The sequence below is a fragment of the Cryptomeria japonica genome, chromosome 5 (genome assembly GCF_030272615.1).
Source record: "Cryptomeria japonica chromosome 5, Sugi_1.0, whole genome shotgun sequence".
NCBI classification, from domain to species: Eukaryota; Viridiplantae; Streptophyta; class Pinopsida; order Cupressales; family Cupressaceae; genus Cryptomeria; species Cryptomeria japonica.
This window is the reverse complement of record NC_081409.1, coordinates 169,096,183-169,110,065: the sequence shown is the minus strand read 5'-3', so window position 1 is coordinate 169,110,065 and position 13,883 is coordinate 169,096,183. Positions and strand designations below refer to the sequence as shown.

The following is a 13,883-nucleotide window of genomic DNA, read 5'->3' as shown; positions in this document are numbered from 1 at the left end:
TTAATTTCGTAATCTGTCTTGTTTAATAATGTTTAATTATACTTAAATTTTTTTTGTAAATTTGTATATAATTTTAATAAGTTGGTTTTTTGTTTAGTCATTTGCTTATTCCAGAGTCCAAGTCGCAGTTTTGGGTTGCTGAGTTTTCGCCTAATCTGAGTTTGAAAACTACTCAATAAATATGTAACATAAATCCTTTCTTTGTGCAAAAATCATAAAAATATGGGCTAGAACAACTCTAGTTGATTCAGTAACCAGTATGTAGATTCATGCATTATGTTCCTCATTCAAGAAATAATGTCAGTTTTCTTTGTCATCAGAACAGACCTGAGCGTTGGAATAGGTTGATGTCTAATAAGTAATGTGCTGAGAACTTTTGCAACCATTTGAAACTGCAGGTTTGGGATGTATCTTCTTCCAAGAAGGATGTGGTGGTTGGAGGTGCAACTTTACGTCTTTTCAATAGCAAGAAACATCTTAAAACAGGACAGCAGAAACTTAGGCTCTGTCCTGGAAGAGAAGCTGATGGTTCAGTTGATAGTACTACTCCAGGAAAGGTTTGATTTCAGTCCTTTCAATGAGAGAAGTCTAGGTCAAGTAAATTTGTTGATACTTTTTGTTTAAGAAATTGTAATGCACTGAAATGTAAAATTTTAATCTGGAAAATGTTTGATTATGAAATAAGGCTTTGTGGTATGTTAAAATAATGTTGCTAATTACCATGTCAATAAAAGGTACCTAAGCATGAATGTGGAGAGATTGAGCGCTTGGAGAAGCTAGAAAATAAGTATGAGAGGGGCCAGATTCAACGCATCAAATGGCTTGATGAACTCACATTCAAAGCTATTAGGGAAATAAAAGATAGAGAACAACAACGCATTGGGATGTCTCATCTACATCTTATTGTCCATCTTTGGCCTTTTGAGCACCCAGTTTTTTTTCAGGTTGGTTGGTTTACTTTGATAGTTATCCTCATATGAGAGGTCAATCCAATTAAAATTGTTTCTGTTGAATATTTTTACAGTTAACAGTTTTATGTGTTATTTTCAAAGTTATAATGAACTTTGATTACAGTGCATGTCCCCGGTATTTCTTCTAGTTGAAGGTCTTTTATATATTCAAAGTCAGAAGGCAATATGTGGCAGAATCAGAGATCATTAGGTGCATTTCAAAATTATAGTAGGAATATATCTGTTGTTCATTTTGTCTGAAAAAATTGTGAAATGTGAACCATGTAAACTTAAGTAATGTACACACATCTTGTACTATTATATGTAATTGCATTTATTTGATTTCCAATTTTATTTGTTACTTTCCATTCTCTGTATATGAATATTTTGCATTTATAATATTTTTTCCTCTAGACTATCTCCATGTGGTAACAACACATTCAATGAATGGATATGTAGGAACTAGGAGCTAATTATCTCTTGCCATCTCCAATTTCTTCATCAAATGAGCTCGTTCTTGTATGGGATCCGGAAGTGGGTCGAACTAATCCTTGTGAAAATAAGCAAGTGAAACTAGCCAGAAGTTTAACAAGGGGTGTAATTGACCGTGAGTTGAAACCCAGTTCCGATGAAAGGAAGTAAGAGTTTTCAATGGTTTGTTTTGCAATGGTCCTTCGTTCTTTGTATTTTGTTAACTAAATGATGTCTGTTAATTTACAAGCTATTTAATACAGTGGGACATCTCTATGATAGGATTCTGTTCCACATCAATACTCTCTCCCTTTGTCTCACACTCACACATGCACACACATGTTTTTATCAATAATACATATTTTTTTCACCTATATAGAACCTATTTATTTATTTTTTGAAATCTATGCATCATATGTTACTTTAATCACAATACAAAGGTAACTTTTGGGAAAACATTTGGGAGATCCTTTATTAAAATTGGTGAGGAAAGTAAGCTTCTCTATGTTACCAACTACTTGCAAATAGTAAGAAATGTTTTATAAATCTGTATTCAAGCCATAATATAATCAAGTCAAGTCAAGACTAGAAGAGTCAAATTTGATTAGCTGTAACGGAGAGCAATCTCACAGAAATGTAGATTTCTGTTTTACCCACAGAGAAGTAATTACAGCAAGCTGTATAGCTTGCCTTTTTTGTTGCCTAGTTGATCTCTAGGTGAGGCAAATGTCCAAATGGATCTTGTAGCTACATCTCAAGTGTCACTTGGGCCTTATTTTTCCCAATGCTGTTGCTCAAATAATTTTCCATTTTCTCTCTTTTGAGAAATGCCTAGCCATTTATCTTGAGTGTTTTTTTCCTTAAACACACACAATGGATAAGGAAGCCTTTTTTGTAGCTGCTGTGTGTAAGGCTGTAATGATCCTGTATCTGACCAGACTTTCCATTAGGCATTGACATTTATAGCTTAGACTGTTTACTGTGTGGATTAACTGCCCCTCTTTGATGCCAGTAATACCAAGGCCATCTCTTTGTGAAAGGTACAATCTTCTGTGATATTAGGTGTAATCGTTTATTTCTGATTGTTTTCCCCACTGCAACTGTTTTAGCATTGACTGTAAATCGTTTGATCCTGCCATAAAGAGGATTTTTTATTTCTTTGAATGCTTGCTTGCTGTTTTGTGGTTTATTGAATCATAGCGTTTATCTAAAACAATCTATTATTCTCTATAAATCAACAAATGGAAAATAGACCAATAAGAGAGATGAGAGATAAACAGATATTTTTACTCTTTCAGAAGCTATTTTTGTTTGTATGCATATCTGAAACACCTTCTTTGTTATCTTATGAGTACTTTGATAATATCTAGGAAAATATCGAAGATATTGAAGCACCCTCCTACATGTACATTAAATGGAGATGAACGGCAACTTCTTTGGAAATTTCGGTATTATTTGGTGTCTGATAAAAGGGCTTTGACAAAGTTTCTTCGCTGTGTTGAATGGAGTGATGCTCAGGTTTGAGTTTTTCTTTTTAAATTTAAGTTTAGAGTTATTAAAAATACAATGAAAATAGATTATGCTATACTTATTATTATTGCAGTAGTATAGATTCTAATTCCCAAAACTAATTTAGTCTAAATTAGATTTCAGCATTTGGATTTATTATTCTTTTATTTTTTGCAAGGAAACAATTTCATCTTTGTACATCTTCTCTCATTTTTCTATTCATTCTTCTTTACATTCATGCATTTGTTATTTTTTTGCAAGGTTTCATAGTCACTTGGAAGACATTTTAGGCATTTATCTCTCACCTTTGAGTTCTAGACATGCAAAACATGTTAGCAACATTCCTCCTTGGATATTAGATGGAAAATTATGGAGACATGAGAGAAATTTAAGGGTTTTAATAGGAGTAAAGGGATTTTGACTGCTAGTCACATGATGAGGATAAACATAACATATTGATATAGTAGGTAATATGACAAAATCAGAAAGCATTGATGAGTACTATCTTATTAACTTATGTGATGATATTGTTCTAGATTTGCAATATGAAGATGATATTGGAAAGGTTGGATGGAGTTGTGGGCATTGCATGAGACAGCAAACTCTGCCAGAGTTTTGAACATTAAGAATCAATGAAATAACTTGAAGACAAGAGAAGTAGAATTAATTTTCTATCATATAAACAAGTTAAAGGAGATATTGCTATTGTCTAATGACAATTAGTGAAAAGTATAGGATAATTATCTTTGTTGGTGTCACCATGGGTGCGATCCATCAACATGAGGATGAGTTTTAATTTTTAAGAGGTATGAATCACACAATCTAGAAGCCAATGAGGTCCCACATTGACAAGTAGATGGTTTACCAAGGAAGTATTTATTTTACTAAAACATGCCCTTAAAATTACATGGTGGGTCACAAGAAGGGAGGCACCCGAAATCATCTATCCTTAATGACAACTTCCTCCAGTCCTAGTAGATTGCACAATCTAATATAATTTGTCTTCATCAAATGCTTGATGAAGATGTCAACCATTTGATCCTTTGTGTTAATGGAAACCTCCTTCATCCCAAGTAGAATACACAATCTATTATACTCGGTCTTTGTCAAAGGCTTGGTGAATATGTCAACCATTTGATCCTTTGTTAATGATAACTTCTTTCAGTTTAGGTGAGTACACATTTAATATTCTTGGCCTTTGTCACAGGCTTGATGAAGATCTTAATCTTTTGATCATTTGTATGGCAATTTTCAAGGTCAATGATGTTATCTTTAATATATTGACATAGAAATCTTGTAGACCTCAATATGTTTGGTTTTGACATGATATACTAGGATGTGAGAAATCTGATATCAATATGACTATGATTGTAGAATATTGTTAGTTATTGTGTTCAGAATGTTAATTTTAGACTTTCAGATTAATACAATGTTCAGAAAATAGAAATCTATCCAAATTTTAGATTAATGTTGAATGCTGTTAGGATTTCCAGAATTAAGCATAAGTAGAGAAATAAACAAAATGAACTCACAACACACAAGTACCCTGGGAAAACCTCCTAGGAGGAAAAACCCAGCCAGAAAGATCCTCGGATCTGATTATAAATTAAGCAAAATTTTCTGATTACAACTTATCTCTTAGGGTTTTGATGAAGCAGTTCACTTAGCAAATAAGTCAGCACACAAGCTGCTTCTTAGGTTGTCTCCAATAGGTCTGTAGTCTGCTGTCCAGGTCTGCACTTCAACAATCAGATCTGATCTCTCAATATATAGTCTGCTGTCCAGGTCTGCACTTCAACAATCAGATCTGATCTTTCAATATATACAGGTCTGCTACAGTTCTGAGATTACATGCAGGGCCAACACCTCTACTTGAATGGAAATCGCACTTTCAGCAGCAGAGATGATGATGGAGGAGGAGCTACAAAGTTCGCAGTTGACTGGAGATAATTCGCACCTTTCTGATGTATTTTGCATTAGCTAATAGCAGACTGAATTTCACAAATGATATGTATTTTGCAAGTGACTAATGTTTCACTTTACATCTTTATTTATACCCATATCATTCTTAATTAAGTCGGCCTTTGAATAAGGTAATTTTGGCGCCAAGGGTGTAGCGTGTCCTTTTAGGAGGCTGGGCCTATTTGAGGGTGGCGTGTGAGAAGGGCCCCAGCCCTATTTGATGATGGCGTGTGGGAAAAGGGCCCAGCCCTAAAGAGTGGCGTGTGAGGAAAAGGGTCCAGCCCTAAAGGGCGGATTCCAATGTTGCCTTAGGCAATTGGAATCCGCTCTTTTCCCTAATTAAAACCAACACTCCCTCTTAATTAGGGAGAAGAAAATATAATCAGAAAATTGCTATCTTCCATCTTGCACACAAGCAAAGAATGGATTACATAATCAGAACATAGTAGACTTCCATCTTGCACACAAGCATATAATGGAATTACATAATCAGAGGTCTTCCATCTTGCACACAAGCAAAGATTTGGAATTACATAACAAAAGATCTTTTCATCTTGCACACAAGCAGAGACTGAAGCCACCTTACTTTGCCCGCAAAGGGTGGTGAGGATCTTTTCTACCATCTTACATTGCCCACAGAGGATGGTAATAATTATTCTTCTCCCTGAGAAGACTACCACCTTACATTGCTCGCAGAGGGTGGTTGATGCAACACAATGCATCATTGGAGATGAGACTCCCTCTCAACCAAGGTCTCATTTTCTGAAATCCCAAGCCTGTTTCTGAAGTACACAAACTTCACCTTGGATAGAGGCTTGGTGAGGATATCTGCAGTCTGATCATCAGTGCTGGCATACTTCAGTTGAATAGCACCTCTTTGCACCATATCTTGAATGAAGTGATAATGAGTTTCCACATGTTTTGACCTGTCATGAAACACTGGATTGACAAACATCTTGATACAATTCTGATTATCACAATGTATAACTGTTGGTGCCCAAGGTTGTCCAAACAACCCAGCAAGAAGCTTACGAAGCCACACTGCTTCTCTAGAAGCAACACTTGCTGCAATATACTCCGCTTCAGTAGTACTTAGTGCAACAGAGGATTGTTTTCTGCAAGCCCAAGAGATCATTGCGGATCCTAAGCTGAAACAAATACCAGAAGTGCTTTTTCTGTCTTTGACACTTCCAGCCCAATCTGCATCTGAATAACCTTCCAATGTTATTGAAGTGTTAAGTGGATACTTCAGCCCATAACCAACTGTGCCTCGCAAGTATCTGTGGATATTGAAGTGTTATGTCTGGTCTAGTGTTAACTAGATACATCAATGATCCAATCAATTGCTTGTACTCCGATGGATCTGCAAAATCAGAGTTAGCTGCAGAAACACTCAATTTCTTTAAGTTAGATTCCATAGGGGTAGACATAGGTTTACAATCCATCATTTTAAATCTTTTCAAAATATCAATAGTATATTTTCCTTGACTTAGAAAAATTTCGTTAGATCTTTGCCATACTTCTAGGCCTAGAAAATAATGCATTAGACCTAAGTCCTTCATTTCAAATTCTGAAGCTAATTCTTTCTTACATCTAATGATAAGTTCAACTTTACCAGTAAGAAATAAATCATCCACATATAGAACTAGAATTAGCATTTCATCATTAGATATCTTAAAGTAAATGTTAGAGTCAACATCATTTTTACAAAACCCTAGACTTAACAAGTACTTATCAATTCTTTCATACCAAGCACGAGGAGCCTGTTTGAGGCCATATAGAGCTTTGTTCAATCTACACACATGAGTTTCTCTATCCTGAATCTCATAACCCTCAGGTTGTTCAATATAGACTTCTTCCTCAATGACACCATTAAGGAAGGCAGTCTTAACATCCATTTGATGTAGCTTCCAACCTTTAGCTGCAACAATAGCTATTATAGTTCTAATAGAGGTATATCTAGCAACAGGGGCAAATGTTTCTTCATAGTCTATGCCTTCCTTTTGAGAATAACCACGAGCTACAAACCTAGCTTTATCTTTTTCAATACTACCATCAACATTATGTTTAATTTTAAATAACCATTTAGCGGAAACAACAAATTTACCTTTGGGTCTAGGCACAATGTCCCAAACATCATTCTTGATGATTGACTGATACTCTTCATCCACAGCTAGCTTCCAGGCATGATGGTTCAAGGCTTATTCAACATTGCATCGCTCAGACTCAATGAGATTGCACATCAATGCAACGTAGTTGGAGAATACTTGCGGTCTCTTGGTTTCACGGGAAGTGCCACTGGGAGCTGCAAATCTTTTAGCTTCTTGAATGGTGTTTTTCACCCAAAGTGGCCTCTTTTTGCTAACAACAATGTCACTAGGTATATCAGTGGGATTCATAGCCTCAGGTGGATCATTATGCTCTTGAGGTGGCAGTTCAACAAGCTCCCTCTGAATCTCAGGGTTAGTATCAACATTCATATCTTGATTGTCATTAACTTCATCAATAACAAGAGAACCTTTTGATTTCTTAAAGGCAATATCTTCTTCAAAAGTAACATTCCTACTTACCTCAACATACCTTTGAACCTGGAATGTAGATCCTAAAGGCCTTGGAGGATTCATTGTATCCAACTAGCATGCCTTTCTTCCCGGAGGGCTCCAACTTGATTCGCTTTTCCTTGGGCACATGAACATATACAGGACTTCCAAAAATTCTTAAGTGATTGATGTTAGGTTTGGATCTTGTGAAGGCTTCTTCAGGCGTCATATTCTTTAGAGCATGGTGAAGACATCTATTCTGAATGTATACTGCTGTTCTGGAAGCCTCAGCCCATAGAAAGGTCTGCAAATCCTGATCATGAATCATAGCCTTTGCAGCCTCAACAATTGTTCTATTCTTCCTTTCAGCAACTCCATTTTGCCGCGGATTGTATGGAACACAGAACTCCCTCTTAATTCCTGCCTCAACACAACAATCATGAAAGCAACCAGCGATATACTCAACTCCATTGTTAGATCTTAAACATTTATTTCTTTTACCAGAGGTGTTTTCAGCCAATGCCTTAAACTCTTTAAATCTACTTAAGACTTCATCAAATTCTTTAGATTTCAAGAAGTAGATCCAAGTTTTCCTAGAGAAATCATCTATGAAGATTACATAATAAAGAAATCCACTAGGAGATGCTATAGACATAGGACCACATAAATTAGAGTGAACAAGTTCTAGTTTATCTTTAGCTCTATTTTCACTTTTATGAAAAGGACTTTTAACATTTATAGCACAACCTTTGCATGTATCATCATGAATTTGACTGAGTTTAGGCATACCTTTGACCAACTTTCCAAGTGAGGGGAGTGCTTGATAGTGTAGGTGTTCAAGTCTTCTATGCCATAGCTCACAGGATTCGGGAGCCTCATTGATGAGGTCTTGAATAGGGTTAGCAGAAAGCTTATATAAACTATCATATCTATTTCCAATTACACAAGCAGATTTAAAACTAGATTTTTTAGACCAAGCAAGTACTTTACCCTCAGAAAATGCAATTTGATAACCTTTATCTTCTAGAGCAGAAATGGAAATTAGGTTTCTTTTAATTCCGGGAACAAATAAGATATCACTAGGTGAAGTGAAATACCAGAGTCCAAATTTAAGTAAGTAGTGCCAAAACCTCTTATCGAATATCGAGCATCGTCACCAATTACCACATGTAGACTGGTATCCTTTTCTACTAAGTCTGAAAGGTGATCACGGTAGCCTGTGATGTGTCTGGATGCACCACTGTCAATCAACCATGTGTTACTGTTTGTGGGTATGCTACTTGATAGGGCAGCGATGAATAAGAAGTCATCATTTTGTTTAGAGACTTCATTTAGATTGGCTTCTCTTTGCGTAGGATCATTCTGACATTCTTTAGCATAGTGACCAAATTTGTCACATCTGAAACATCGAACATGAGAGATATCTCTTGACTTATTCCAAGAATGCTGAGAACTAGGTGGTCTGAAATCTCTATTCCTCTTGGGATAATACTTCTTCCAATTACCACCTTTCTTGCATTGGGCTGTGAGCATGTGTTGATCATCTACTTGAGGACTTTTGAGTTGTCCTCTTGTGATAAGACGTGACTCTTCTTGAATGCAATCATTCTTAAGACTATCAAGTGTAGGTAACTTAGTTCTTCCACTTATGGTTTGAATAAAGGACTCCCATGAGTGTGGTAGACCATTTAGGGCAATCATAACAAGATCCTTGTCTTCCATCTTATTTCCAATTGTACCTAGCTGATTCTTTAGTTCTTAAATTCTCATAAAATAAAACATAACAGAATCTTCTTTTGACATCTTGACATTAAGTAATTGCTACCTTAAAGTAATTGCCTTACTGAGATTGTTAATTTCATAAGTACTTTGTAGGTGATTGAATATTTCTCTTGCAGTAGTGAATGAGGCAATGGAGGTGACTAGGTGGTCTTTAATTGAATCAATAAGGAGCTTTCTGGCCTTGACAACATTCCTTTTGAATTGCTTTAGCCCAGCTGCATCTGTAGGTTCAGTTAGCTCTTTCTCTTCTATGAAGTGAAGAAGATCTTCTTCCTCAAGGGCAACCATGATGCGAACCTTCCATGCAGCAAAGTTGAGATTTCCATCAAGCCTATCGTCAACTTTCAGCCCCATTGACCTGACCTGTAAATGAGACAACAATCTGGAAATAAAAGAGTACTAAATTCTGAAATCTGAAAGTTGATCTAGCCTATAGCTCTGATACCATGTTAATTTTGGACTTCCAGATTAATACAATGTTCAGAAAATAGAAATCTATCTAAATTTTAGATTAATGTTGAATGCTGTTAGGATTTCCAGAATTAAGCATAAGTAGAGAAATAAACAAAATGAACTCACAACACACAAGTACCCTAGGAAAACCTCCTAGGAGGAAAAACCCAGCCAGAAAGATCCTTAGATCTGATTATGAATTAAGCAAAATTTTCTGATTACAACTTATCTCTTAGGGCTTTGATGAAGTAGCTCACTTAGCAAATAAGTCAGCACACAAGCTGCTTCTTAGGTTGTCTCCAATAGGTCTGTAGTTTGCTGTCCAAGTCTGCACTTCAACAATCAGATCCGATCTCTCAATATATAGTCTGCTGTCCAGGTCTGCACTTCAACAATCAGATCTGATCTTTCAATATACACAGGTCTGCTACAGTTCGGAGATTATATGCAGCCCAACACCTCTACTTGAATGGAAATCGCACTTTCAGCAGCAGAGATGATGATGAAGGAGGAGCTACAAAGTTCGCAGTTCACTGGAGATAATTCACACCTTTCTGATGTATTTCGCATTAGCTAATAGCAAACTGAATTTCACAAATGATATGTATTTTGCAAGTGACTAATGTTTCACTTTACATCTTTATTTATACCCATATCATTCTTAATTAAGTTTGCCTTTGAATAAGGTAATTTTGGTGCCAAGGGTGTAGCGTGTCCTTTTAGGAGGCTGGGCCTATTTGGGGGTGGCTTGTGTGAAGGGGCCCAACCCTATTTGATGATGTCGTGTGGGAAAAGGGCCCAGCCCTAGAGAGTGGCGTGTGAGGAAAAGGGTCCAGCCCTAAAGGGTGGATTCCGATGTTGCCTTAGGCAATTGGAATCCGCTCGTCTACCTAATTAAAACCAACATAGAACCCAAGATCATCTCATAAAATTTGGATCCACTTTGTGTTGTGGGCCAGCAGCAACTGTCGTACTTGGTTTCAATGGAACAAAGCAATTGTAAAGTGATTCTTGCTTGACCAAGCCATTAGACACAAAACCAAGGAGAAAGCAATCATCAAAACTAGATTGGTGATCATCATGATCTTGAACCCAATCAAAATTTGTCTACCTAACCAATTTAATCTCTACAAATGTGTTGAACCCTAAGCTAATAAGTGCCTTGATGTACGACTTTTCTATTTTTCAATGATTGTTCCTTGGATCTTGCAACTATTGAGAAAGAATGACAAGGGTGAGATTTGGTCTGCTATAAGTCAAATAGATGGGATGGCTGAGAATCTGCCTATTATAAAGTGAAATGAACCTTTACAGAGGTACAATGAGAAGTCAACTTGATTCAAGATTCAAAGCAGGGTAGGAATAGGTTTGGAATCTTCCATATGGAAACTTTGTACTTAATCAAGAAAATACTTAGATTGTGAAAGAAATACACCATCATTTATTTGCAAGACTTAGATTTCAAGAAAATAGTCTAGCATTTAACTCTGTCAGTTTAAAATCGCTCATAAACTTCTTTTTTGGTTCCGAGGATCTTGTTAAAAGTGATTAATATAAAGATTAGGGTCAGAGAGGCAACAAGAAATCAATATCCACTAAAAAAAGATCAATATTGCCATACCATGTTTTAGGAGTTTATTTTGACCTATAAAGAGATATTTTCAAGCTACAAATAAGTGAAATGCCAAACTCAAAATTGCAGGGGTGGGGGATGGAGAGGCAGACCTAATTAAATATATATATCCTATAACCAGTTTTATAACCACTCTTCTAACAACTCCTAATTAATAACCAACTGCATTATTTATATCCTTTTTAAATTTTGATCAATGAAGTGAGGGTCAGTGCCCTCTCTTGTTATATTATGTTTGAGAAATAGATACATATGCTATTTAAGAGACCAAAATTGAAAAAAAAAAAGACATTGATAGAACCAAAGCTTCCTTGATACCACCAACTTACAATTGACATCATCACTATCATTAAGCAACTATGCACATGACTATTACATATTATTTTGTAGACATTAAGGATGTTGTTTGAGATTACATATGCCTATAGCCCAACTGCATAGGAGTAAACTTCATGGACTATGGACCATTGTCAACTTATACAAGAAAGAGAGGCAAAATTAACATATGGATATGATCTTCATCACCAAAAGACTAGACCATGGAGATATGGGCTTCCCGCTTCAGGATTGAATGAACCACCATTTTCAAGAAAAACTATGTAGCTCATTGAGTGAGAAATTTTATAGCCTTTTTGCCTTTGATATATTGAACCTTTCCTACAATGGAGAAGATTTATTTGGTTGAGTGAGATCCACCACTTCCATAGATGGATGATACCCTTCTAGCCAACAACCATCATGAAGAAAATGTTGGATGGAAGACTTCTATATACCTAATACTCTGAACTGAGGCCAAATTGTGAAATTCATTAGTAGTGCAAGGTATTGATTGAATCTTGTTTGGATTGGATTTATTCACTACTTGCAACAAGCCTTTCCCAAAATTTTCCTAGATATAATGTACCTAAAGCTTTTGTCATAACTTTATCCCCTATGAACATGAGGATATCTCTGAATTAACTATGTGAAGTGTAGTGCCCTCTAAAAAATCTCAATTGAGAATTTCCTCAATGGTCTCTCTGACATTTTCCTCTAGGAAGAAGAAAACCTTTATGAGTCTAGCTGAATAAATTGTTCCTATAAAGGCCTTCTGTTGAATAGTTGAGGCCAACATCACTGTCCTCATTTCTGCTAAATGGAAATTAAGAGACAACGCATTGCAAAGTTAATAGAAGAATGTGAACTTGCAAATGAAATGAAACTTGGCAATTTGTTGTAAAATAATGGTGACAACCATAGTATCAAAATACTTTATGCTTGATCATTAAAGTTGAGCAAGGCTTGCCTCACTCTCATATTGCCACATATGAACCAAACCTCGCCACCTTGTCATTTGATTGCTGAAAATAATTACTTTCAATTAATCAATGCCACAATTTGAAAGAAAATCCACCATCTTGTTACCCTTCTAGTAACAATGGGAGATAAAACATTCCTCAAGGGAATCAAGGAGAGATAATATTTCCTTTTAAGATATTTCAAATTTTCCAATTCAGTGAATGCCTCTTCTTGAAACACTGGATAATAACCAATGAGTTGCCCTCGATGATCACCTCATTTAAAGGACAAGTTCTGGGCAGCTATAAGCTCGGGAGAACAAGAGAAGAGCTTCTGCCCCTACCTCATTGTTTGCCCCTAGGATAGGTTTTTTTGAGGCAACTTCTATTATAGTACTACTTGAGTCTCGAATGAGAGATCCTACACTTAAGAGACCCAAGTTCCTTTGGGACACACCATCAAAATTCATTTTCCACTTTTTTGGTGAGGGAGGGATTCATTTAATTATTGATTTGTTTGTAGAGTCAAAGAGTTGAAAAGGAATACCCATGAATGGGAACCTACATTTTTATATTATTAACACCTATTTAATAAATTAACATTAACATGCTAATTTATTATTCATCATCTTAAACATAAATACCCACTGTAATGCCCCCTTCTCCTTAGCACGTGGACATTCATGAGGTTGGCCTATAATTGACTCTCGTAGGCCAAGGAGTTGATTCGGGGGTCGACTTGGCGGAAATTTGTGGCTTTGCATTTTATTTCTACATGGTTCTTTGGTGAAATAAGGGGATAACACGTATCATGAGACGTGTGCACTTTAATAATATTGAAATAATATTTTAAAAGTACAATTAAAATAACATGTGTAATAAAATAATAATAAAGTGTACCTACCCAAATCTTCTAGAAGGAATCTTATGATGGGTTATGAAAATAATAAATAGAGGAGGGTAATTCATGGTTAATCATCGGTTATTTGCTATCTTCTCTCATATTGTGGTTGTGGAGCCAAGGGTTGTCCGCAGATTTGGTCTTAGGGAATGATACCTCCCTTCGATCTGCATAATTGAGGAGGTGAAAGATCCTCCGAAGGGCTGCCTTGAGAGTGAGAAACATTCAGTTCTTCATATTGTGCTAATTGGAGTTTGTATACCAGTTCATGGTGTACAATTTTGTTGAGTCTTCAGCTATTGGGTTGTGGTGACTTCAGCCCTTTTATTTGGCATATATGTGCATCGATTTTATTGAGGACATAAGGTGATTCATGTTAGAGGGTTTTGGAGGAGAATTGAAATG

General features: G+C 36.1%; 1 protein-coding gene across 4 annotated transcripts in view; it reads left to right on the top strand.

Annotated features, from left to right (window-relative positions):
• LOC131041142 (phosphatidylinositol 3-kinase, root isoform) overlaps positions 1–13,883 on the top strand; it is a 160,077-nt gene that overhangs the window by 34,189 nt on the left and 112,005 nt on the right. For all 4 annotated transcript variants that reach the window (XM_057974121.1, XM_057974122.2, XM_057974123.2 and 1 more), the window contains exons 6-9: positions 399–557; positions 735–944; positions 1,410–1,588; positions 2,792–2,939. In XM_057974121.1, the coding sequence (XP_057830104.1) occupies positions 399–557; positions 735–944; positions 1,410–1,588; positions 2,792–2,939 (696 nt within the window). The remainder of the gene's footprint in view (positions 1–398; positions 558–734; positions 945–1,409; positions 1,589–2,791; positions 2,940–13,883) is intronic.